Source organism: Oncorhynchus gorbuscha, linkage group LG07, assembly GCF_021184085.1.
Source record: "Oncorhynchus gorbuscha isolate QuinsamMale2020 ecotype Even-year linkage group LG07, OgorEven_v1.0, whole genome shotgun sequence".
Taxonomy (NCBI): Eukaryota; Metazoa; Chordata; class Actinopteri; order Salmoniformes; family Salmonidae; genus Oncorhynchus; species Oncorhynchus gorbuscha.
Genome location: NC_060179.1, coordinates 16,542,329 through 16,566,949, shown reverse-complemented (window position 1 = coordinate 16,566,949; position 24,621 = coordinate 16,542,329). Strand labels below are relative to the sequence as shown.

The 24,621-nt window shown below is 47.5% G+C and overlaps 3 protein-coding genes across 7 annotated transcripts in view; 2 read left to right on the top strand and 1 right to left on the bottom strand.

Moving 5' to 3' along the window:
- LOC124039549 (cyclin-dependent kinase 8-like) overlaps nt 1-11,580 on the bottom strand; it is a 32,806-nt gene extending 21,226 nt beyond the window's left edge. The window contains exons 1-7 of the mRNA XM_046355644.1: nt 11,146-11,580; nt 2,192-2,267; nt 1,993-2,103; nt 1,590-1,730; nt 855-912; nt 494-625; nt 131-274 (exon numbers count right to left, since the gene is read on the bottom strand). Coding sequence (XP_046211600.1) covers nt 131-274; nt 494-625; nt 855-912; nt 1,590-1,730; nt 1,993-2,103; nt 2,192-2,267; nt 11,146-11,273 — 790 coding nt within the window. The 5' untranslated portion in view covers nt 11,274-11,580. The remainder of the gene's footprint in view (nt 1-130; nt 275-493; nt 626-854; nt 913-1,589; nt 1,731-1,992; nt 2,104-2,191; nt 2,268-11,145) is intronic.
- LOC124039548 (E3 ubiquitin-protein ligase RNF6-like) lies at nt 10,578-18,243 on the top strand. 4 transcript variants are annotated; one of them, XM_046355642.1, is made up of 4 exons: nt 10,578-10,716; nt 13,370-13,525; nt 14,131-14,253; nt 14,461-18,243. In XM_046355642.1, exons 2-4 carry the CDS (start codon nt 13,378-13,380, stop codon nt 16,344-16,346), a joined length of 2,157 nt encoding a protein of 718 aa, XP_046211598.1. In that variant the 5' UTR covers nt 10,578-10,716; nt 13,370-13,377; the 3' UTR covers nt 16,347-18,243. The 4 variants fall into 4 exon arrangements, with proteins under 4 accessions (XP_046211598.1, XP_046211596.1, XP_046211595.1 ...); XM_046355640.1 differs by lacking the exon at nt 10,578-10,716 and adding an exon at nt 10,864-11,472; XM_046355639.1 differs by lacking the exon at nt 10,578-10,716 and adding an exon at nt 11,856-12,250.
- A 402-nt stretch (nt 18,244-18,645) lies between these two features.
- LOC124039547 (phospholipid-transporting ATPase IB-like) overlaps nt 18,646-24,621 on the top strand; it is a 105,806-nt gene continuing 99,830 nt past the window's right edge. For both annotated transcript variants that reach the window (XM_046355638.1, XM_046355635.1), the window contains exon 1: nt 18,646-18,941. Coding sequence is in view for 1 of the 2 variants with exons in the window: in XM_046355635.1 (XP_046211591.1) it covers nt 18,899-18,941 (43 nt within the window). In the remaining variant the exon portion in view is untranslated. The remainder of the gene's footprint in view (nt 18,942-24,621) is intronic.

Sequence of the window (24,621 nt, the reverse complement as noted above, 5' to 3'; positions counted from 1 at the left end):
AGGATTTGATACCAGAATCCTCTTGGTTGCCAGCTTACTTCCCAACATATTTTTGTCAGACTCTGGATTCGAACTGGCAACCCTCCAACCGCTAGGCTACCTGCCGCCTAGCCCAGCCCAGCTCTCTCACCAGCAGGGAAGCCCATGACGTTGAAGATACGGTCCAGCTGGTCATGGTGGTAGGGGTTACTGGTCTTGATGTCCTCTTGGCGACAGTGGAAGATGGGCTCAGATGTCAACAGCTCAGCAAAGATGCAGCCAATAGCCCAGATGTCTGACAGATGCACATGCAAGATTAGAGATGTCACACTGGGATTGGAGCACACACCCAGTCAGAGACACCCTCTTGAACATGTTTGCACGCACACACACATACACACACACACACAGCAGAATTCGTCTTAGGATGGTGGAAGGATAGCTCAGAACTTCCTCTCTTGGTGCACAGGGCAAAAAAAAACAACACACCCAACCACCCCGTGGCCGTTCTCACCAATGGCTTTGGTGTAGTGCCTGGCACCTAGCAGTAGCTCTGGTGCTCTGTACCAGAAGGTGACCACCACAGGGTCCAGATCTGCTAACGGCTTCAGTGGTGAGTTAAAGAGGCGGGCAAAGCCCATGTCCGCTGTAGGGAAACACAAATCAATAAATAGTAATGAAGTAAAATGTTCAAATAATGTGTAATGAGAAGTGACTATATCCATTATATGTACTGACATAAAGCCTTATAACCTATATGTACTGACATAAAGCCTTATAACCTATATGTACTGACATAAAGCCTTATAACCTATATGTACTGACAAAACCTTATGAAAAGGGTCCTGAAAACACGCATTGAGATCTCGTCGTACCGATCTTTACTCGACCCCTCTCTGGCCCCTCCCCCATCACTAGGATGTTGGCAGGTTTCTGAGGAAAAACAGATCACAGTTAAAGCAGCAATCAGCAGTTGAAAGAATAACAGTGTTTTGCCCGCCACTGTTTCACATGGGGCCGGAGAAATGTAACAACTCTCAAGTTAATAGACAGCGCTATGGATGCAAGGAATGACCATCCATGAAATCAACATTTTTATTTAACCATGTTTTGCAGCTATACAGTGTTTGCGTATGTTTACTTTGTTTACAAACATTGGAGTAAAACATGCTTATATTTTGGGTTCTGATGGGGTACGACACTTGAACTAAGCTCATAAGGCATTTATTAGTTAAATTCTTCAAGAATCAATGGGTAGATATAAATTAAATATAAGTCCAAAATTGATGTAGCTACTGCAGATTGTCCCTTCAATGTAATCCAAATTTTTACTTCCATTATCCTAATACCCACAGTGATAACACATTAACTGAAAGGAATTAAAGATGAATTTGGCACCATAAGACTGAATCACATGTGAATGGTTCAGGAAGTGTCAATGCTGCCCTCTGGTGGAAAAACAGTGAACATAACATCCAAGAGAGCAGCAGAACAAGACTCTCTTCTGATCTCTCCTCTCCTCCACCCCTTCCTGCCTCCCTCCCTAGATCTCTGTGTAGGACCCAGTTGGTGTGCAGGAAATGGATGCTCTCTCTCCTTCGGTCTCTCACCAGGTCTCTGTGTAGGACCCAGTTGGCGTGAAGGTAATGGATGCCGTCTAGGATCTGGTAAAGCAGGGACTTGACCATCCCCCTGGGCAGCTGCAGGGGCTTCTTATTGGCCTTGGACGCTCTGTGGAACTTTATGATGTGCTGTGGATACAGGGGGCATTGTTAGTGTGTGTGTGTATATATTACTTTTCTTGTGGGAATCGTAAATCCCCACAAGGATAGTAAAACAAGAAATTCTCCCTCATAGAGCCATTTTCCAGGTCCCCACAAGAACAAAGACTATTTTAGGGGTGCGGTTTAAGTTTACAATTAGAATTAGGGTTAAAGTTAGGGAAAATAGGATAGTGAATGGAAATCAAATGTCCCCACAAGGATAGTGAAACATACAGGACGTGTGTATTACCCAGAGATCATGCTCGGCATAGTCGAAGAGCAACCAGACTTTGCGGTCTGCGTGTGACAGGAACACCTTCTGCAGTGAGATCACATTAGGATGCTTCAGCTCCCGCAGTAGCTAGAAGAAGGAACATTCATTCACACAAACATTATGAGATGTCTCACAGACCCAGGTTATGCCTGCTCGAGCTAAACACCACACTTACTGCAATCTCTCTGCAGGCCGACATGGAGATGCCAGTGCCTTCAATCTGCTTGAGGGCGTAGTCCTTATCATCCTTCCTGCAGACAGAGAAGATACAGAATCATCCCCAGTTCACCACAGTTCCCACGGGACCTTGCTAAACAGAGATAATGGAGGCTGGTGGAACAGGAGTGTGAAAGGGGGATACCTAGTCAGTTGTACAACTGAATGCATTCAATGTGTCTTACTCATTTAACCCAACCCCTCAGAGGTGCGGGGGGCTGCCATAATCGACATCCACGTCGTCGTCGGCACCCGGGGAACAGTGGGTTAACGGTCTCGCTCAGGGGCAGAATGACAGATTTTTACCTTGTCAGCTCGGCGATTCGATCCAGCAACCTTTTGGTTACTGGCCTAGCACTCTAACCACTAGGCTACCTGCCTGGCCGTGAGAAGAGGGAAAGATGCTTCCATTACCTCCCGATTTAAGTAAAATAGTTATTGGTCGTGTACATATATTTTGCAGATGTTATCAGGTTTCTAGCGCCAACACTACAGTCATACAAATCAATACACACAAATCCACTAAGTAAAATGAAAGGAATTAAGAAATATCAGATTAAACAATGTCAGAATCCGTATATGATGTACAGTGCATTCAGAAAGTATTCAGACCCCTTGACTTTTTCCACATTTTGTTACGTTCCACATTTTGTTGTTACATGTTACGTTATTCTAAAATTGATTAAATTGTTTTTCCACCCTCAATCTACACACAGTACCCTTCAATAACAAAATAGGTTTAGACATTTTTGCAAATATATTAAAAATAAAAAAAATGAAAAATCACATTTACATAAGTATTCAGACTATTTACTCAGTACATTGTTGAAGCACCTTTGGCAGTGATTACTGCCTCAAGTCTTCTTCGGTATGACATTATAAGCTTGGCACACCTGTATTTGGAGAGTTTCTCCCATTCTTCTCTGCAGATCCTCTGAAGCTCTGTCATGCTGAATGGGGAGGGAGTGTCACTGCACAGATATTTTCAGGTCTCTCCAGCGATGTTCGATCGGGTTCAAGTACAGGCTCTGGCTGGGCCATTCAAGGACATTCAGAAACTTGTCCTGAAGCCACTCCTGCGTTGTCTTGGCTGTGCACTTAGGGCCGTTGTGCCGTTAGAAGGTGAACCTTTGCCCTAGTCTGAGGTCCTTAGCGCTCTGTAGCAGGTTTTCATCAAGGATCTCTCTGTACTTTGCTCCGTCATCTTTCCCTCGATCCTGACTAGTCTCCCAGTCCCTTCCGCTGAAAAACATCCCCACAGCATGATGCTGCCACCACCATTTTTTAAATATATTTTTTTATTTAACCTATATTTAATCAGGTAGGCCAGTTGAGAACATGCTCTCATTTACAACTGCGACCTGGCCAAGATAAAGCAAAGCAGTGCGACAAAAAAAGAACACAGAGTTACACATGGGATAAACAAAAGTACAGTCAATAACACAATAGAAAAATATATATACAGTGTGTGCAAATGGAGTAAGGAGGTAAGGCAATACATAGGCCCTAGTAGCGAAGTAATTATAATTTAGCAATTTAACACTGGGGTGATAGATGTGCAGATGATGGGCAAGTAGAAATACTGGTGTGCAAAAGAGCAAAAAATGTAATAAAAACAATATGGGGATGAGTTAGGTAGTTGGATAGGCTATTTGCAGATGGGCTATGTACAGCTGCAGCGATCAGTAAGCTGTTCAGACAGCTGATGCTTAAAGTTAGTGAGGGAGATATAAGTCTCCAACTTCAGCAATTTATGCAATTCGTTCCAGTCATTGGCAGCAGAGAACTGGAAGGAAAGGCGGCCAAAAGAGGTAATGGCATTGGGAATGATCTGCTGGAGCGCATGCTATGGGTGAGTGTTGTTATGGTGACCAGTGAGCTGAGATAAGGCGGAGCTTTACCTAGCAAAGAGTTATATATGACCTGGAGCCAGTGGGTCTGGCGACAAATATGTAGTGAGGGCCAGCCGACGAGAGCTGGCCCTCAGGAGAGTTTACAGTCTAGCCAGACACCTAGGTATTTGTAGTTGTCCACATTTTCTAAGTCAAAACCGTCCAGAGTAGTGATGCTAGTCATGCGGGCGGGTACAGGCAGCAATTAGTTGAAGAGCATGCATTTAGTTTTACTAGCGTTTAAGAGCAGTTGGAGGCCATGGAAGGAGTGTTGTACGGCATTAAAGCTTGTTTGGAGGTTTGTTAACACAGTGTCCTAGGAAGGGCCAGATGTATACAGAATGGTGTTGTCTGCGTAGAGGTGGATCAAGGAATCACCCACAGCAAGAGCCACATCATTGATATATACAGAGAAAAGAGTCGGCCCGAGGATTGAACCCTGTGGTACCCCCATAGAGACTGCCAGAGGTCTGGACAACAGGCCCTCCAATTTGACACACTAAACTCTGAGAGGTAGTTGTTGAACCAGGCTGTTGAGTCTGCCGATAAGAATACAGTGATTGATAGAGTCGAAAGCCTTGGCCAGGTCGATGAAGATGGCTGCACAGTACTGTCTTTTATTGATGGCGGTTATGATATCATTTAGGACCTTGAGCATGGCTGAGGTGCACCCATGACCAGCTCAGAAACCGGATTGCACAGTAGAGAAGGTTCGGTGGGATTTGAAATGGTCAGTGATTTGTTTGTTAACTTTCAAAGATTTTAGAAAGGCAGGGCAGGAAGGATATAGGTCTTTAACAGTTTGGGTCTAGACTGAGTATCGCCCCCTTTGAAGAGGGGGATGACCACGGCAGCTTTTCAATCTTTAGGAATCTCGGACGATACGAAAGAGAGGTTGAACAGACTGGTAATAGGGGTTGCAACAATGGCGGCGGATAATTTTAGAAAGAGAGGGTCCCGATTGTCTAGCCCAGTTGATTTGTACGGGTCCAGGTTTTGCAGCTCTTTCAGAACATCAGCTATCTGGATTTGGGTGAAGGAGAAGCTGGGGAGGCTTGGGCAAGTAGCTGCGGGGGGTGCGGAGCTGTTGGCCGGGGTTGGGGTAGCCAGGAGGAAAGCATGGTCAGTCGTAGAGAAATGCTTCTTGAAAAACTTGATTATCGTGGATTTATCGGTGGTGACAGTGTTTCCTAGACTCAGTGCAGTGGACAGCTGGGAGGAAGTGCTCTTCTTCTCCATGGACTTTACAGTGTCCCAGAACGTTTTGGAGTTAGGGCTACAGGATGCAAATTTCTGTTTGAAAAAGCTGGCCTTTGCTTTCCTAACTGACTGTGTGTATTGGTTCCTGACTTCCCTGAAAAGTTGCATATCGCGGGGACTATCTGATGCTAGTGCAGTACGCCACAGGATGTTTTTGTGTTGGTCAAGGGCAGTCAGGTCTGGAGTGAACCAAGGGCTATATCTGTTCTTAGTTCTACATTTTTTGAAAGGGCCGTGCTTATTTAAGATGGTAAGGAAATTACTTTTAAAGAACAACCATGCTTCACCGTAAGGATGGTGCTAGGTTCCTCCAGATGTGACACTTGCATTCAGGCCGAAGAGTTCAATCTTGTTTCTCATGGTCTGAGAGTCCTTTAGGTGCCTTTTGGCAAACTCCAAAACGTGCTGCCATGTGCCTTTTTACTGAAGAATGGCTTCCGTCTGGCCACTACCATCAAGGCCTGATTGGTGGAGTGCTGCAGAGATGGTTGTCCTTCTGGAAGGTTCTCCCATCTCCACAGAGGGACTCTAGAGCTCTGTCAGAGTGACCATCGGGTTTCTTGGTCACTTCCCTGACCAAGACCATTCTCCCAGATTGCTCTGCTTGGCCGGGCGGACAATTGTAGTTAGAGTCTTGGTGATTCCAAACTTCCTCCATTTAAAAATGATGGAGCCACTGTGTTCTTGGGGAACTTCAATGCTGCAGACATGTTTAGGCACCCTTCCCCAGATCTGTGCCTCGACACAATCCTGTCTCGGAGCTCTACGGACAATTCCTTCATCCTCATGGGTTGGTTTTTGCTCTGAAATGCACGGTCAACTGTGGGACCTTGTATAAGCAGATGTGTGCCTTTCAAAATCATGTTCAATCAATTGAATTTACAACAAGTCGGAAGTTTAAACTCAGTTTTCATAATTCCTGATGTTTAATCCTAGTAAAAATTCCCTGTCAAATGTTTCGGGTAGCCTTCCACAAGCTTCCCACATTAAGTTGGGGGTATTTTGGCCAATTCCTCCTGACAGAGCTGGTGGATCTGAGTCAGGTTTGTAGGCCTCCTTGTCATACACGCTTTGCTTGGGGTCATTGTCCATTTGGAAGACCCATTTGCGACCAAGCTTTAACTACCTGACTGATGTCTTGAGATGTTGCTTTAATATATCCACAATTTTCCTACCTCATGATGCCATCTATTTTGTGAAGTGCACCAGTCCCTGCTGCAGCAAAGCACCCCCACAACAGGATGCTGCCACCCCCGTGCTTCACGGTTGAGATGGTGTTCTTCGGCTTGCAAGCCTCCCCCTTTTTCCTCCAAACATAATGATGGCCATTAGGGCCAAACACTTCCATTTTTGTTACATCAGACCAGAGGACATTTCTCCAAAAAGTACGATCTTTGTCCCCGTGTGCAGTTGAAACCGCAGTCTGGCTTTTTTATGGCAGTTTTAGAGCAGTGGCTTCTTCCTTGCTGAGCGGTCTTTCAAGTTCTGTCGACATAGGACTCGTTTTACTGTGGATATAGATGCTTTTGTACCTGTTTCCTCCAGCATCTTTACAAGGTCCTTTGCTGTTGTTCTGGGATTGATTTGCACTTCTTGCACCAAAGTACGTTCATCTCTAGGAGACAGAACGCGTCTCCTTCCTGAGCAGTGTGATGGCTGCATGGTCCCCTGGTGTTTATGCTTGCGTACTATTGTTTGTACAGATGAACGTGGTACCTTCAGGCATTTGGAAATTGCTCCCAAGGATGAACCTGACTTGGAGGTCTACAATATTTTTTCTGAGCTCTTTGCTGATTTCTTTTGACTTTTCCATGATGTCAAGAAAAGAGGCACCGAGTTTGAAGGTAGGCCTTAAAATACATCCACAGGTACACCTCCAATTGACCCAAATGATGTCAATTAGCCTATCAGAAGCTTCTAAAGCCATGACATAATTCTCTCCAATTTTCCAAGCTGTTTAAAGGCACAGTCAACTTAGTGCATGTAAACTTCTGACACACTGGAATTGTGATACAGTGAAATAAACTGACTGTAAACAATTGTTGGAAAAATGACTTGTGTCATGCACAAAGTAGAGGTCCTTACCGACTTGCCAAAACTATAGTTTGTTAACAAGACATTTGTGGAGTGGTTGGAAATGTAGTTTTAATGACTCCAACCTAAGTGTATGTAAACTTCTGACACACTGGAATTGTGATACAGTGAAATAAACTGACTGTAAACAATTGTTGGAAAAATGACTTGTGTCATGCACAAAGTAGAGGTCCTTACCGACTTGCCAAAACTATAGTTTGTTAACAAGACATTTGTGGAGTGGTTGGAAATGTAGTTTTAATGACTCCAACCTAAGTGTATGTAAACTTCTGACTTCAACTGTTTTTTTTATTTGTAATAAAATTGCAAACATTTCTAAAAACCTGCTTTTGCTTTGTCATTATGGGGCATTGGGTGTGGATTGATGAGGAAAATGTTTAATTTAAGGATGTAACGTAGCAACATTTAGAAAAAGGGAAGTGTTCTGAATACCTTCCAAATGCACTGTATTTGATGGTGTGTAGACAGTATGGACAGTATATTAAAAGAAAAGGTGTGTGCAGCAGTAGTTGTAGAGGATGAGCCTAGACTATAATACAGTAAATACACATATGAAGTGGGTAAAACAGTATGTAAATATTGACCAGTGTTAAATACTATGTACATAGGGCAGCAGTCTCTAAGGTGCAGGGTAGAGTACTGGGTGGTAGCCGGCTAGTGGTGACCATTTAACAGTCTGATGGCCTGGAGAAAGATGTTTTTCAGTCTCTCGGTTTCAGCTTTGATGCACCTGCACTGTCTACGAACAGAGTGGTTCGGGTGGCTAAGGTCCTTGATGATCTTGTTGGCCTTCCTTTGACACCGGGTGCTGTAGATGTCCTGGAGGGCAGGCAGGGCACCCCCGGTTATGAATTGGGCTGACCGCACCACCCTCTGGAGAGCCCTGTGGTTACAGACGTTGCAATTGCTGTACCAGGCGGTGATACAGCCTGACAGGATCCTCTCAATGGTGCATCTGTGGAAGTTTGTGAGGGTTTTAGGGGCCAAGCCAAAGCCAATTTTGACGCTGTTGCCACCATTTCAGGTTGTCAGTGATGTGCACGCCGAGGAACTTGAAGCGTTTCACACTTTCCACTATGATCTTGTGGATGTGAACGTCCTGTATCTGCTGTCTCTAGAAGTGCACAATCCGCTCCTTCGTTTTGTTGACGTTGAGGGAGAGGTTATTTTCCTGGCACCACACCGCCAGGGCCCTCGGGGCTCTTGTCATTGGTAATCAGGCCTACCACGGTTGTGTCATCTGCAAACATGATGATTGAGTTGGAGACATGCATGGCCACACAGTCATTGGTGAACAGGGAGTACAGGAGAGGGCTTAGCACGCACCCCTTTGAGGATCAGCGTTGCCTACCTTTACCACCTGGAGGTGGACCATCAGGAAGTCCAGGACCCAGTTGCACAGGGTGGGGTTCAGCCCCAGGGCCCTGAGATTAGTGATGAGCTTGGAGGGCACTATATTGTTGAAGGCTGAGTTATAGTTGATTAACAGCAGTCTTACATAGGTATTCCACTTGTCCAGATGGGATAGGGCAGTGTGCAGTGCGATGAGTCATCCGTGGACCTGATGGGGCGGTATACAAATTGTACTGGGTCTAGGGTTTTGGCTAAAAGGTGATATGATCCTTAACTAGCCTCTCAAATCACTTCATGATGACAGAGGTGAGTGCTACGGGGCGATGGTAACTGAACTAAATGACTTTCGCTTTCTTTGGCACAGGAACAATGGTGGACATCTTGAAGCAAGTGGGAACAACAGACTGGGATAGGGAGCGATTGAAAATGTCCGTAAACACTCCGGTCTGCTCAAGCTCTGAGGACACGGCTTAGGATATTGCATGGGCCGGCAGCCTTGCGAGGGTTAACGCGCTTAAATGTCTTACTCACTTTGGCCACGGAGAACGAGAGGTCACGCAGTAGCTCTTTTTCCAATGGTCAAATTAACTCACAGATTGGTCTTGGGTACTGTATTAAAAACCTACAACTACTACTAGGGTGACACTTCTCATATGTATGCCTTCACTTTTCAGAATTACAAGTGTGTGGCCACAGGATGGATATTGTAAATAGATATCTGCCATGTGGGATTACAACGCAACGAGCATTAAATATCCGCCAGCTGTCATAGTAAACAGTGCCACCAATCAATCACCAATATAAAAGCATAATTATCATTTCCTACATGTTTTTTTTCCGCTCTGAATAAAACAGTAGGTAAAAACGTTGTATTTGGTCATATGTGGAAATGTGCCTTACCGTCTTTTGAATTTTGTGTAACTTCTAGTCAAGGAAGCATAATGCTAAATATATTGGCACACTCCACCTACCAAGACCATTGCCAAATATGACTGCTGTCACCTCCTTTTATAGGAAGCCTCGAGGTGGTACCTCCCAGCACATGGAGAATGGAGAAGGGAGTGGATTTCATACCTAACCCCTCCTTTGAGGTGGTACCACCCAGCACATGGAGAAGGGAGTGGATTTCATACCTAACCCCTCCCTTGAGGTGGTACCACCCAGCACATGGAGAAGGGAGTGGATTTCATACCTAACCTAACCCCTCCCTTGAGGTGGTACCACCCAGCACATGGAGAAGGGAGTGGATTTCATACCTAACCCCTCCCTCGAGGTGGTACCACCCAGCACATGGAGAAGGGAGTGGATTTCATACCTAACCCTCCCTTGAGATGATGTAAAACCATGTTTTTTTCCTTATTTATAGTGAAACATGTCGATATGGTCATCATTTTGAGTCGATTTCAATGGTAGTTGAACTGCTAAGGGCCAAAAGATTTAGATTAGATTTACAACTGAAACAACACATTTGCATCAAACTGTCAAAATGAAGACCATATCGACGTGTTTCACTATAACTAAGCAAAAAACATCTGGTTTTCCATTAAACATTATTTTTCCCCATAACATATTTTACTCTTTAACGCTCCATATTAACTCCTCCTCCACGTGTACTGGATTGGTTAAACAGTGCAGAAGAGAACCACCCCTGACAGTTGTTTTTCTTGTCAAATCCAGTATTTTGGGGATCTCGTTTCAGGCGTTTATTTTACGCCTGCTACGTAGGATAGCCCCTGGCTTGCTTGGCTGCGTCAGTGATAGGCTGGCCTACTTCACTCAGTTGTTGATATTGCTGCGAAAAATGTACAAATCTAATCATGTAAAAATGACAGCATAATCTGATACCGAATTATATCCTCAGAATTTCTGGCTGCAATACCCCGACGTGAGTTGTTACAACACCCCCGGTTATGTTATGTTTCATCTGTGAGCGAAGGCGCCCTTATAAAAACTGCTTGATTGAACTGCATTCAACGATGTCAAATTAAGCTGATGGATTTTGCATACACACTGCACCGTTATCACGGGGATAGGCCAATGATGACAGTGGTCAAATCGAGACAGTAAATTGTGTCATGGAGCTCGAGCCCCCATTCTCCAGATGATATGACGTCTCTGGAGTGTATTCAGTGGGTTCTTCAATCTACTAGTGATTTTCATCACACTACGAGTTACAAATAGGTTTATTGCTGCAAATAGGAATCGGAGATTGGGCCTTGAAAACAGGAGCAATTAACGAAGACAACGGAGTTATTTTATTTGGAGACTGGCGGACGTGAAGGCCTTCTTACTGGCTATATCAATATAAACTTACCCATCTTTTCTCTTTGCTTTATATACATGGCCGTAGGTGCCTCTCCCCACTTTGCATCCCTCATATTCAAACAGGTCCTCTACACGTTCTCTCTCCCCGGTCAGCATCACTTTGAAATCATAGTCCATCTTCTCTGTTGTTTTGGTCAATTATCTTTTGCTTCCTTTTAAAGCGCCGCTTAGGAGGCAACTTACTTCACAACCCGGGTTAGAATTTTTAGTTGCCTTCCCTCGCGTCGCTCTCTCCTCAGCCCTGTTTCCACATCTATCCGCTCGGTTTATGTGTACCAGAGAAGATACCGGATTCTTATCCGGGACGAGGGGACAGGTATGGGAACGATTACTAACCCTTCTATGTATTCTCTTGCTACTGCGTTTCTCCAACCGGTATCTCACTGGGGAGAACATAAATTCCATGCACGGCTTTGTCGTAAAATGTCGTTATGTAGACTGTACAGAAAGAGACGGGAGAAAAGTGTTTAGAGCACCACGTGGACTTTAACTCTTTGTAACGTGAAGGGGCTAAAATTCACACAAACAAATATATAGTATTCTGTTCAAAACTTTGGTACCTCTGCAGCAAGTTTAAAGTGTTCCCCCTTCACATTTTATGGCAATTACTCCTCTCCTTAATAATACATCGATGTGGATGTCCACAATTAGACAATTCTGGCGTCTAATAAAGGCAGAAAGTGTAGTCAAGATACGCGCACAGACATTGACAAACGAAAACATTTAATTATGTCATTTTTCCAATTGCATTGGAAAATGACATGTACCTCATTCTAGAATCATTCAGACTGCGGGGGAAAAAATTAACTTCGTGATTTTATGTAAAATACATTTGTGAAAAATAACCTGTTAAATTGTAAAGCAGTCGTCTTCATAGTTAAACAAATATTAATACATATATACATTGTTTGAAACACAACAATTAGCTGTTTTAATCCTCGGAGTCGTGCGGTTTCATTGGGTAGGAACTAATCTGACATTGATAGTGTTTGGTCAGACGGTGAGAAGTGTAGCACAGGTGGTCCCATCTTGGCTACATTGTAATCAGAGCGGAGAGGAAAGCAAACCCGTCCATATTACAGCTGCTGTGTCAGGTACAACAATCCCTTTAAATTTCGTTGTCATTGCCATTTACTCGAGCCAATAACACTGTTTAGATTGAGTATAGTATGCACTCTGTTCGTGTGTTGCTTGTCAAAAAAAAGTATGATTTATTGGTCAAACCTTTCACCAGAAGATGGCTAGTTAGCTGTCGGCAGCAACTAACAAATGCGTTGCGCATTCAAAATGACAGCTCGCCGCTTTGAAAGGCAATGTGAAACCTGCGTATAGGTGTGAACAATATTTTTTTGTAGTCGGAGACGTTTATATAATTCTGTTGCAATAGTTAGGTGACGATTCTTTGTCCTCTACATAGTCAGTTTGTATGGAGCCCGACTTTTCTTTGTCATGTCCCTCCTCCGTAGTGCAATGTTTGGACTCTCGACGTGTCTGTGATCATTCCTGGGTCGGTGATTGGTAACTAGTAGGATGACAACGTCAGTTTTGTTGCTCCTCCTGTGTTCTCCAACATGGCCTATTATATTATGATGCTTTGTAGAGACTGCATTATTGCTCCAAATACCGTGATTGTTGCAACATTTACGGCCGACGAAATATGTTTTGCTGTCTATCGCAGTGGCATTGATGCTGTTGTATAGAGATTTTCTGATGAATCCAAGGAGGTTAGCCAGCTAGCTGTCGGAACAAAAATCTAACCTTCTCTGTTATGTCAGCTCAGCCGACCTCTTACTGGCCATGTCTCATTCCACATCAAAATGGAACTTGTTGTTTTGACTTCATCGTTCATGGCTAAAGGTTGGCCACGGAAACCGGTTGAATAATGTAAACGCAACGGGAGTTGCGAAGTCACATAATTGCATTGATCGAGTAATAGCCTTTCTGTAAATCCTACTTTCACGTGACACAGAAGCTATTGGACTGCGGTTTTTCCCCAGGGAATTGGATGATCAGTAAAGCCTCGTTCTAATCTATGCTTGTCAAGTGTGTCAGTGATGTGTACATTAGTTGTATAGAATCTGTCAAATATGTCTGATCCCAACTCTACTGCTCTCTATGATTGAATGATGGATGCATCACAATAGTGCCCTGGTAAGATCCAGCCAGGTGTTCCACAATTCTGACACCCCTATCACCCCTTCCGTGTGCCCCAGCGGTTTCCATGGTGATGGACCCTCCCGGTGGGCGAGACGAGCGGCGGCGTCAGGCGGAGCGTCTTCGAAGGGAGGAGGCGTACTATCACTTCATCAACGATCTGAGCGAGGAAGAGTACCGCCTCATGAGAGACAGCAACCTGCTGGGCACACCTGGTGAGAGGAGCCTAGAACACCTGACCTTACTAGAACCCCAGGAGCCTAGAACACCTGACCTCACTAGAACCCCAGGAACCTAGAACACCTGACCTCACTAGAACCCCAGGAACCTAGAACACCTGACGTCACTAGAACCCGCTATAATGTAGGGCTGCACAGCTCCAATCACTCAGGGCAGTGGTGTTTTGCAGGTTTTCCTCCATGTTTTTAAATCACAGGCTAATTTGTATCAGGACAGCCACGTGCCCGGTCCCCCTAGCCAATCAGTGGCGCTAATTAATGTCATGGAGAAACGAAAACCAGCAGGACTGCAGCCCTCGGATTGGCGTAGTTGTCCACCCCTGTCCAAACTCAATACACCAATGCAGACACTCTAATACAATCTAATATAGGCCGTCATTGTAAATAACAATTTGTTCTTAACTGACTTGCCTAGTTAAATAAAGGTAAAATAAAACAAACATTTGTAATATCACATCATAATATAATGGCTCCATGTTGGCCACTAAGGGCTGAACTGGACCCTCAACAATGAAGCATATAACCTACCCCATATCATACACCCTCCATCTTGACCTAACATGGGACATGTTATTCCCCAGGTGAAGTGACAGCGGAGGAGCTACGGCAGCGCCTGGACGGGGCAAAGGAGCGTGTGTCATCTCAGCCCCGACCTGAACCACGCCCACAAAATACGGAGGCCGGAGAAGAGGAGGGGAGCAGCGGTGAGGGGGAGGAGAGAGGGTTAGGAGGGGCATGGAAGGAATATTGGGGAGGAAATGGATGCTAAAGGGTCTAGCCTGTATAACCTAAACTTGACAGGATGTAATGGTTCTCAAAAGGTTCATAACCTAATTGCTGCTGTATAGTACTGACGTATTACTAGATAATTACAACTGACTCAGTTCAGTAACGAGCCGCTGTCTGTATAGGTACTGCTGAGCCGGGAGCAGAGACCTCTAATGGCGACTCGCTGCTGGAGTGGCTGAACACGTTCCGACGAACCGGGAATGCCACACGGAGCGGCCAGAGCGGCAACCAGACGTGGCGCGCGGTCAGCCGCACCAACCCCAACAGTGGAGAGTTCCGCTTCAGCCTGGAGATCAACATCAACCATGAGCAGCCGGAACCAGGGGAGCACAGTGACACCCCCGACCCCTCAGAGTTGTCCCCTGTCCCCCCTCCATCCACAGCGTCCATACGCACTTCCCCTTCCACTCGCCCCTCACCCTACACCCCTGCCCGGCCCTCCCCCTATCCCTCACCTCGAGCAACCCTGGGCAGGAGGGCTCAAACCCGCCGTACACGCAGTACTACCACCACCCCTCCTCTGACTCCTGCACCCTTCACCTCACCCCTGTCCCCCCCTACTGCTCTAAGGAGTACAACAGCCCTCCACCTCCCCCCATTCCCCATCACCCCCCCTACCCTTCAGGATCAAAGCAGCCCTCCACAGCTCCAGTCCCCAAGCGGAGCTTCCTCCCAAGAGGAGAGGCAGGAGGAGGGGGTTGCTACCCTGGACTGCCCCCGTGTAGCGCCCCAGTCTGGCCCCCAGGGGGCGTCTGTGGGGCATGAACCACACAGCAGCAGGACTCGATCCCGCGGCCGGACCCGCAGGGCTGTGGCAGGAGGTGGGACTTCCTCCCGGTCATCTAGGAGACGTAGCCGCTCCCCTCTTCAGAGAAACCCCGCCCCTAACTCAGCTACCTTATCCCCTAATGGTGGGAGTGGAAATGGTGGCTCTAATAATATCCACACTGCCGAGCCCAGCAACGGAACTGCTTCTGTCTCCATGGAGACCGGTGAAGCTGTGTCAGAGCCGGCTGTAGTATCAGAGCCTGGTCCCGAGGCAGAGGAGCAGGAGGGAGAGGCACACACGGCCGGGGCGGGGGGCGCCGGAGGGGTACGCCGCCATCCCACCATCATGCTGGACCTGCAGGTGCGTCGCATCCGACCGGGAGAGAACCGGGACCGAGACAGCATCGCCAGCCGTACCCGCTCCCGGGCCCGCGCTGCTGAGAATACCGTCACCTTCGAGAGTGACAGTGGAGGCTTCCGGCGCACCATCTCCCGCTCGGAGCGGGCCGGGATCCGGACCTACGTCAGCACCATCCGGATCCCTCTGAGGAGGATCAGTGAGACTGGCCTGGGGGAGCCCAGCTCCACCGCCCTGCGCTCCATCCTCAGACAGATCATGACCGGCTTCGGAGAGCTCAGCTCCCTCATGGAGACGGAGGCTGACTCTGAGACCACCGGGGGAACGCCAGGTCACCAGGACCCTGCTGGACCCAACGCAAACACCACCACACAGGCCTACCATGGCAACGAGAGTGGAACTGGGGTGGAAGGTCAGGCAGGAGGGGTGGAGATGGAGACCGAGGGAGTGGCAGGGGCCGAGGAAGAAGGAGGCCAGGAGAGATTAGTCGGGAGTGACGGCGGTGCCGGTGGAGTCCCTACCCCCATTGAGGGTCGGCCGACGAGCAGGGACACAAACAACCTCGTGGAAAACGGCACACTGCCCATCCTGCGTCTGGCCCACTTCTTTCTGCTCAACGATGAGGAGGACGAGGAGCACCCTCGTGGCCTGACCAAAGAGCAGATCGATAATCTGGCCACGCGCACCTACGGCCAGGCTAGCCTGGAGGGAGAGGCGGGGCGCGCCTGCAGCGTCTGCATTAATGAGTATGCCCAGGGGAATAAGCTGCGCCGCCTGCCCTGCGCCCACGAGTTCCACATCCACTGCATTGACCGCTGGCTCTCTGAAAACAACACCTGCCCCATCTGCAGGCAGCCCATCCTCCCTGTGCACCAGGACTGACCCTGCCCTGACCTTTGATCCCTAGAACCCCCTGACCCTAGACCGCCACCAGCTACACCTTGCCACCTGTTGGCTGAACTGAGCATGCCCGAGCGGAGTGGACGGTGCATGTACATAGCGCTTTAATGTTTTCATTTATCATTGCGCTATCCATTGAAGGGAGGGGGGGACTATAAATGCAGAGAATTAACAAAGCTTTATTTTTTTAGAAGTATTTTATTTTCAGCACTTTTTTTCTTTCTTCCCCTCGTTTCTGTTTGGCCACTCTGTCATGATGTCACTGAGGTCCACATGTAAAGATAGGACTTATGCTAATGAGCTACTATAGCCAGCTGCTGCTCCTCTACCTGATGCGCTGTGACATCACCCTGTCACAACCAGACTACAGTAATCAGTCAGACACATCTCTGGACTTGATTTGGTTGAGAACGTGTAAATATGTCACCGCCTCCTGTGTTTTGGGGTTCAGAAGAGAAAGTCCTCAGTCGCATTGCATTTTTAATCAGAAGCAGGAAACGGCCATTTTAAGTTAAAAGCTAATATTGGAATCTTCCATTTTAAAGCCCCGACATTCCTTTCAAAGTGTCCTCTATGATTTGACATTGTGTGGACAGAGGCTGTCGTGTATCCTGACTTTTGAATGAGTTTTCACTTGGTCAGTGGTCCCAAGGATCCTGTTGTTTGCCCACCTGTTCAGTATATTTCAACCTAGCCATCGAACCCCACAGATCCACGGTGGATGTTCAACATTTCATTCCGTTACAGCCTTTGACACTAAAATATTAGTACCCCAAGTCAGAAAGAAACATCTAAAGAAATAGATTATCAGGAAAGTGTGTGATTTAGCAGCAAGCACTTGTAGTAGAACTTGTCTATTACAGAGACAGGCCAATAATGTTGATGCTAGACAAGGAGTTGTGCAATATCATGGAGGGAAGGAAGGACTGTTTTTCATAGTTACATTTTAAATCATTATAGTGCTGTTCTTTCTCCCTTGTTTACTCCTTGGCATCAATGATTAGTTCCTCTGTTGGGAAATAGAGTATCTGCTCAGTAGTATTCTGTCCCTCTACCCTCGGCCTCCTAGAGATACCCCAGTAATAAAAAAAGTAGTTAATCACCTCCCACTCCTTTAACGTTTGTGTTTTAAAGTCCCAGTTCTGGTAGAACCTGCCTGTCATGGCCGGATTTCCATGTTCACAAACCTGAAAGGAATGAATGGGTGAAAGCAAAATGGTTCCGGCACCACTCAACCATTTTCTATATCTATCCAATCCTTTCAGATCAGTGAACAACAGATTTCTTCCTCCATTAGCCTGGCCTAGATCTCAATTGGCTTTTCCTGCATGCAGTATCACCATGTTACCACCAGGGGCAGTATTCACCACAGTACAACATGGTGAGAACTGGAGGCCAGTGTTATCGGTGTCCAGGTAGGGCAGGGGTTTTCTGTCATTTGAATCCTGACCTTTGTCATGCAGACCCATGAGACAGGGGTGTGATAATTGGGTAATATTACTCTTTGTATACTGCAGAATCTGAGCGTACGTGCATTGTGGAGCTGTGAGTGTGATGAAGTGTGTGTGTGTGGTAGAGCTGAAGGAAGTGACAAAACAGAATGTCATATGATTTAGCAGCATTAATCATTCACCTGAATGTTAATCTAAGACCGAGTGGGAGGGTTTGTGGCCATCGAATTCAGAATTTAGTATGTATTCTGTTCCTATTTAATGAGATCAAAAACATCCTTTGAGATATTGAATACTTATTGTTATGTGATGAGATTAAAACAAACTGTTAAGATTAATGTGTTCTGTTACTGTGTAATATAAATATACAAGGGTTTTCTTCTCTGCTCCTTAACAATGGAATTAAATACAGCTTTGTTATGCCTGGAGTTATTTTGTGTGACTGTGTTTGTGTTCCTCACACAAAAACCACTGTTTTTATCCACATCTCCTCCTATGACACGACATAACCCAGTGTGATGGTTTCTCTCCCTGTCTTTAATTTGACTAGCTCTCTCTCCCTAGGCTACAAATGACTCATAGGCCTATGAAATTAGATGAATGTAAACACTTCATTTTTAAAAAATATACAAATATTAAATAACCATAGTGCTAATAGTCATATTCCCTATATCCATTTAGCATGCTATTTAACCTAGCTCTGCAGTGTTGGCCTCCTGCAGCCTATGGCTACTGCGTTACTAGGTCATTTTTTACACATGACATGTTAGACTAATTTATGCAACACATTGGCTACATGCATATCCAGTGGAAGCAAAGTGAGTCTGAACGAAGGAACGAGGTTAGCCTTTTTGTGAGTTTGGCTGAGGACGAAGCCGCACGAACACATGGCATCTATGCGCGCCCTCGTCGCTGCTGAGTCGACCCACCACCGTCCCTCGTCCTACTGGTCGGTTATGATTAATCTCCGAGCGAATGCAGCCTTGTCCCGTGCTCGCATTCCCCGCTGTGACAGTGAGCCACTAGCATGCCGGTGCCCCGGACGCCATCTTCCAGCCTGATACAGAACCGCACAAGTTCAGGATGTATTTCAACCGGCGATCGAAGAAGATCCACAGCGAGGGCGGTAAGCGTGGCTAGAGGGGACGAGGCATGTACTGTAGTCTACAGCTCCATGGGTATTTATAGGGGTCGAACTGGCAGCGACAGAACATTGCGACGAGGACTGATTGATTGATTCTGTTGACAATTTGTGCAATCTGGCCTATTATATATGTGCTTTAGGCTTTATTATTGGGACTATAGGGGTTGGGATGGCCTTGTTTATCCCAGGACTGCGGCACGGAGGCGGTGCACCCTGTCATAGGCTACACAGTCAGTGCAGGGCTAATTTTCTATTGGCATGGACTGACTCGGATTGTGGGTTCAGCGCTTCAACTGAGTCAGTGTCGAATGCTTTGTATAGCGTAGCGTACTGTGCGTAATTATGTTGTGCAAAAATAATTCAGTAAATACCGGTAGATGGAGACGAGGTTAGTGTAGGTTAGCGGGGACCGAGATGTCATGTCCTCACTCGTTCATGCGCACGTAATAGACTAGCCTACAGAAATGCCTATGTAGGCTATTTGTCCACGGAATCGATGTACTTTCCCAGGGCGAATGGGTTAATGGTGTGAAGGGTGCAATCTGTCAGGATAGGACATACTTTAGTCCGAGAACACATAACTGCCCACAGTTCGGCCCGTTATTTAATACAGTCGTTACTTAAAGGCAACGTGACTAAGGGATCTTATTCTAAGCCCCTAGCGGGAAGGCCATCTCACCTGTTAAGGTCACGCGGGACCCACACAGTTGAACACGACATCGGTGCTAGTTTAGGCTACATAATAGAGACATTATCTGGGCCTGTATACTGGTGCAGAATAGTGATTGGTCTTTTGGGGCTATTCATTGCGCTTTTGTCCCCGAAAAAAAAACAATGCGTCACAGATGCGCTTTTGCCCTCTATGCGTTACAGGGACAGCAGAAAGCATCAGTGCACAGTACTCCCTACACAGCGCATACTTATTTTATCCATGGACTCTAGCCTATGTACACACGGAAAATCCTAGCATGATTATTGGCGTTTTGACCATGTCGGGGAGTGACAGCTATAAGAGGTTTTGGGTCAAGACTGCAGGGATTAGAGAGGAGGAGGTCAGGGTTTTGGGAGATAGTTGGGGCAGGTTTGATGCAGCAATTGTCCTGGAAGAGGGTATGCATGTGGCTGAATGACCTTGAGTGACTGGCACAATTAACTGGCACAAGTGCATTGAGGCGGGTGTTTGTGTGTGACTGAATGTTTTTCCTCCAACAGGTTCTAGTCAGAGACTCCAGGGAAAGCTGATATTGACAGAAAAGTACTTTTACTCTGGGTTAATAAGGACAGGAGTCAAGACAGGACAACACATCCGGGAACAAACACTCATACTATCCCTATAGACCTATTAATGAACTCAGTGACATTTAAGGGAGATGTTGACAGTTCTTCACTGATTATATATTGTATTTGCAAGTGAGTAACCTGTAAGGTGTGAGATGGGAATGTGGTTTTTGCATATCCCACTCTCCCTGAGACACACTCAGAGAGTGGGGTCAGGGATCAGACATTATTGATAGCTACCCAGGAGCAATTAGGGTTCATTGCCTTGCTCGGGATTCGATCCAGCAACCTTTTGGTTCCTTTCCCAATGCTCCTAACCGCCAGGATACCTGCCACCACGTTACTATTCTGTGTGTGTATAGTCCCCAGAGAAGTGTGCTTTGTTTACCATGTATAAAGATATAATGATAGAAATCAGGCTATTGTCTGTGTGTGTATAGTCCCCAGAGAAGTGTGCTTTGTTTACCGTGTATAACAATATAATGATAGAAATCAGGCTATTGTCTGTGTGTCTGAGGCGGGTCTTTCTGGGGACATACACTACATGACCAAAGGTATATGGACACCTTCTCTTGGAACATCTCATTCCAAAATCATTTGCATTAATATGGAGTTGGTCCCCCTTTGCTGCTATAACAGCCTCCACTCTTCTGGGAAGACTTTCCACTAGATGTTGGAACATTGCTGCCGGGGACTTGCTTCCATTCAGCCACAAGAGCATTAGTGCTGTCGGGCGCTGATGTTGGGCGATTAGACCTGGCTCGCAGTCTGCGTTCCAATTCATCCCAAAGGTGTTCGATGGGGTTGAGGTTAGGGCTCTGTGCAGGCCAGTCAAGTTCTTCTACATCAATCTTAAAGCATTTCTATATGGACCTGGCTTTGTGCACGGGGGCATTGTCATGCAGAAACAGGAAAGGGCCTTCCCCAAACTGTTGCCACAAAGTGGGAAGCACAGAATCGTCTAGAATGTCATTGTATGCTGTAGCGTTAAGAGTTCCCTTCATTGGAACTAAGGGGCCTAAACCACGAAAAAAAGCCCCAGACCATTATTCCTCCTCCACCAAACTTTGCAGTTGGCACTAAGCATTGGGGAAGCTTTCTCCTGACATCTGTCAAACCCAAAATCTTACTACCAGATGGTGAAGTGTGATTCATCACTCCAGAGAACGCGTTTCCACTGCTCCAGAGTCCAATGGCGGCAAGCTTTACACCACTCCAGCCGACGCTTGGCATTGCGCATGGTGATCTTAGGCTTGTGTGCGGCTTCCCGGCCATGGAAACCCATTTCGAGAAGCAGATTGGATCTCCGTAGTGAGTGTTTCAACCGAGGACAGAGGATTTTCTACGGGCTACAGGCTTCAGCACTCGGCGGGCCCATTCTGTGAGCTTATGTGGCCTACCAGTTCGCGGATGTGTCGTTGTTGCTCCAAGACGTTTCCACTTCAAAATAACAGCACTTCCAGTTGACCGGGGAAGCTTTAGCAGGGCAGAAATTTGACAAATGGTGGCATCCTATGACGGTGCCACGTTGAAAGTCACTGAGCTATTCAGTAAGGCCATTCTACTGCCAACGTTTGTCTATGGAGATTGCATGGCTGTATGCTCGATACTATGCACCTGTCAGCAACGAGTGTTGCTGAAATATCCAAATCAACAAATTTGAATGGGTATCCACATACCCTTTTTATATATAGTGTATAATTCCTGGCTGCTAGGTTGTTAAGGATACCATTTGGGGAATGAATGCTCTCTATGGATGGATGTGTGGCTGGCACGGTCAGTCTAGGGAACAAATATGATGAGCTGTAGAAAAGCTTCAGGAGGCAATGTGATCAGCTGGCCACAGAGGAGCACTGTTGTACAACCTTCATGGGACTCAAGACAATGTCAACGACATTCCAACAGCATTCACAAGTAGAAACACACACACACAGTCTACATAAACATGCAGGCACACACACACACACACACAGTTAATTGCCTCTTCTAGACTCACAGCTGAACTCACCTACACACACACACATCGATTACTTACTCACACGTGTGTTGTTGTGTGTGGCCAGCCCCGGACAATAGTGGCATTGCGTTACTGACTCTCTGTGTTGTTCTCTCCCGTCCCAAGCAGTGAGCCTACTCCCTTATCTTTGTCTCCCGTCCCACGGCTGGTGGCCTACTCCCTTATCTTTGTCCTCCGTCCCACGGCTGGTGGCCTACTCCCTTATCTTTGTCTTCCGTCCCACGGCTGGTGGCCTACTCCCTTATCTTTGTCCTCCGTCCCACGGCTGGTGGCCTACTCCCTTATCTTTGTCCTCCGTCCCACGGCTGGTGGCCTACTCCCTTATCTTTGTCTTCCGTCCCACGGCTGGTGGCCTACTCCCTTATCTTTGTCTCCCGTCCCACGGCTGGTGGCCTACTCCCTTATCTTTGTCCTCCGTCCCACGGCTGGTGGCCTACTCCCTTATCTTTGTCTCCCGTCCCACGGCTGGTGGCCTACTCCCTTATCTTTGTCTTCCGTCCCACGGCTGGTGGCCTACTCCCTTATCTTTGTCTTCCGTCCCACGGCTGGTGGCCTACTCCCTTATCTTTGTCTCTCCGTCCCACGGCTGGTGGCCTACTCCCTCATCTTTGTCTCCCGTCCCACGGCTGGTGGCCTACTCCTTATCTTTGTCTCCCGTCCCACGGCTGGTGGCCTACTCCTTATCTTTGTCTTCCGTCCCACGGCTGGTGGCCTACTCCCTTATCTTTGTCTTCCGTCCCACGGCTGGTGGCCTACTCCCTTATCTTTGTCTTCCGTCCCACGGCTGGTGGCCTACTCCCTTATCTTTGTCTCCCGTCCCACGGCTGGTGGCCTACTCCCTTATCTTTGTCTCCCGTCCCACGGCTGGTGGCCTACTCCCTTATCTTTGTCTTCCGTCCCACGGCTGGTGGCCTACTCCCTTATCTTTGTCTCCCGTCCCACGGCTGGTGGCCTACTCCCTTATCTTTGTCTCCCGTCCCACGGCTGGTGGCCTACTCCCTTATCTTTGTCTCCCGTCCCACGGCTGGTGGCCTACTGCCTTATCTTTGTCTCCCGTCCCACGGCTGGTGGCCTACTGCCTTATCTTTGTCTCCCGTCCCACGGCTGGTGGCCTACTCCTTATCTTTGTCTCCCGTCCCACGGCTGGTGGCCTACTCCCTTATCTTTGTCTCCGTCCCACGGCTGGTGGCCTGCTCCATGATATCTGTCTCCCCCAGAGCAGTTAGTGTTGACTCCCATTAGTCAGTCTCCTGACCACCTGGACCCCGAGCGGGGAGTCGGCGTGGCCGCCATGCGCTCTCGCCATGTGCTCTCCCATGTGCTCTGGCCATGCGCTCTCACCTCACTGACAGGTTTGACAGAAGTGGTTAGAGTCTGGTCTTACACAGGCTGGCCTGGCTGGCGCCCCTCACTGCTTGGAGTTCACAGGCTGGCCAGGCTGGCACCCCTCACTGCTTGGAGTTCACAGGCTGGCCTGGCTGGCACCCCTCAGTGCTTGGAGTTCTCAGGCTGGCCTGGCTGGCATCCCTCACTGCTCGGAGTTCACAGGCTGGCCTGGTGGCATCCCTCACTGCCTTATTCTTTGGCCTCTCCTGGCTGGCACCCACTGCTGGTGGCTGGCCTGGCTAGCACCCCTCACTGCTTTGTCTCCAGGCTGGCACCTCTCACTGCTTGGAGTTCACAGGCTGGCCAGGCTCCCCTCACTGCTTGGAGTTCACAGGCTGGCCTGGCTGGCACCCCTCACTGCTTGGAGTTCACAGGCTGGCCAGACTGGTACCCCTCACTGCTTGGAGTTCACAGGCTGGCACACCTCACTGCTTGGAGTTCACAGGCTGGCCCACCTCACTGCTTGGAGTTCACAGGCTGGCCAGGCTGGTGCCCATCACTGCTTGGAGTTCACAGGCTGACTCCCACTGCTAGTCAGGCTGGCCAGGCTGGTCTCCTGCTGAGTTCCACCTGGCACCCCACTGCTTGGGTTCAGGCTGGCCAGGCGTGGCCGCCATGCGCACCGCCATGCTGCACTCGCACTGGAATAGTAACGACTAGAGCTCACCTCAATTCTGAATTTCAGGTTTGACAGAAGTGAGTTAGAAACCCTGTCTGAGACACACAACTTTCTAGGACCAGGCAGGGCTGGTGACCGCTGGACTAGGCTGGTCTGCCTGTCTGGACTGCTTGGAGTTCACAGGCTGGCCAGGCTGGCACCCTCACTGCTTGTAGTTCAAACAGGAACTGGCCTGGCTGGCAAACCCTTAGCCAAATACATTTAAAGTGCTTTAGTTCACAGGCTGAGAATAATTTATTTCTGCTTTTATTTCTTTCATCACATTCATCACATTCAGACGTTTAAATATACTCAATTGCCTT

What these genes read in the sequence shown, in the direction of transcription:
- LOC124039548 (XM_046355642.1), top strand. Translation starts at nt 13,378, where the DNA reads ATGGTGATGGACCCTCCCGGTGGGCGAGACGAGCGGCGGCGTCAGGCG. An exon ending in CAACCTGCTGGGCACACCTG is followed by an intron (nt 13,526 to 14,130) that starts GTGAGAGGAGCC and finishes GTTATTCCCCAG; the next exon opens with GTGAAGTGACAGCGGAGGAG. An exon ending in AGAAGAGGAGGGGAGCAGCG is followed by an intron (nt 14,254 to 14,460) that starts GTGAGGGGGAGG and finishes CTGTCTGTATAG; the next exon opens with GTACTGCTGAGCCGGGAGCA.